Source organism: Plasmodium inui (assembly GCF_000524495.1).
Source record: "Plasmodium inui San Antonio 1 unplaced genomic scaffold supercont1.169, whole genome shotgun sequence".
In the NCBI taxonomy this organism is placed as follows: Eukaryota; Apicomplexa; class Aconoidasida; order Haemosporida; family Plasmodiidae; genus Plasmodium; species Plasmodium inui.
The window spans coordinates 9,171-9,686 of NW_008482003.1; the positions used below are offsets into that span (position 1 = coordinate 9,171).

A 516-nucleotide genomic window follows, 5' to 3' on the forward strand; every position below is an offset into this window, starting at 1 on the left:
CACAACAACAGATACAACCACAACAACAGATACAACCACAACAACAGATACAACCACAACAACAGATACAACCACAACAACAGATACAACCACAATACCAGCCTGAACCACACATGCAACGGCCACAAGAGCGACAACGACAATTGCGACCAAAGCCACAAGCGAGACCTAACGCGCAACTGCAAGAACAGCCACGGATGGGTCCGCAAGAACAAATCCGACCACAGCAACGAATGCGACGCCAACAAGAAATCCGACCTAAACAAAAAGGACAACCGAAACAAAAACGACAATCGAAGCCACAGCGACAACCGCAACCACAAGTACAAACGCAATCAGAGGTACGAGGGAAATCAAAAAATGGAATAGAATTAGAATTAGAACACGAATTTAGCCAAGAAAAAGAACTAGAACCTCAACCGAAACCAAAATCTGAACTCGAACCTGAACCACAACCTGAAGCACTACCACAACCTCAACCACAACCTCAACCACAACCTCAACCACAACCTCAAC

At 45.5% G+C, this 516-nt stretch overlaps 1 protein-coding gene across 1 annotated transcript in view; it reads left to right on the forward strand.

The window, feature by feature from the left end:
- The window catches only part of C922_05764 (hypothetical protein), a gene marked incomplete at both ends in the record, with an annotated part of 6,141 nt that extends 5,772 nt beyond the window's left edge, over positions 1 to 369 (forward strand). The window contains one exon of the mRNA XM_008821335.1: positions 30 to 369. Coding sequence (XP_008819557.1) covers positions 30 to 369 — 340 coding nt within the window. The remainder of the gene's footprint in view (positions 1 to 29) is intronic.
- Between the last annotated feature and the right edge of the window lie 147 nt (positions 370 to 516).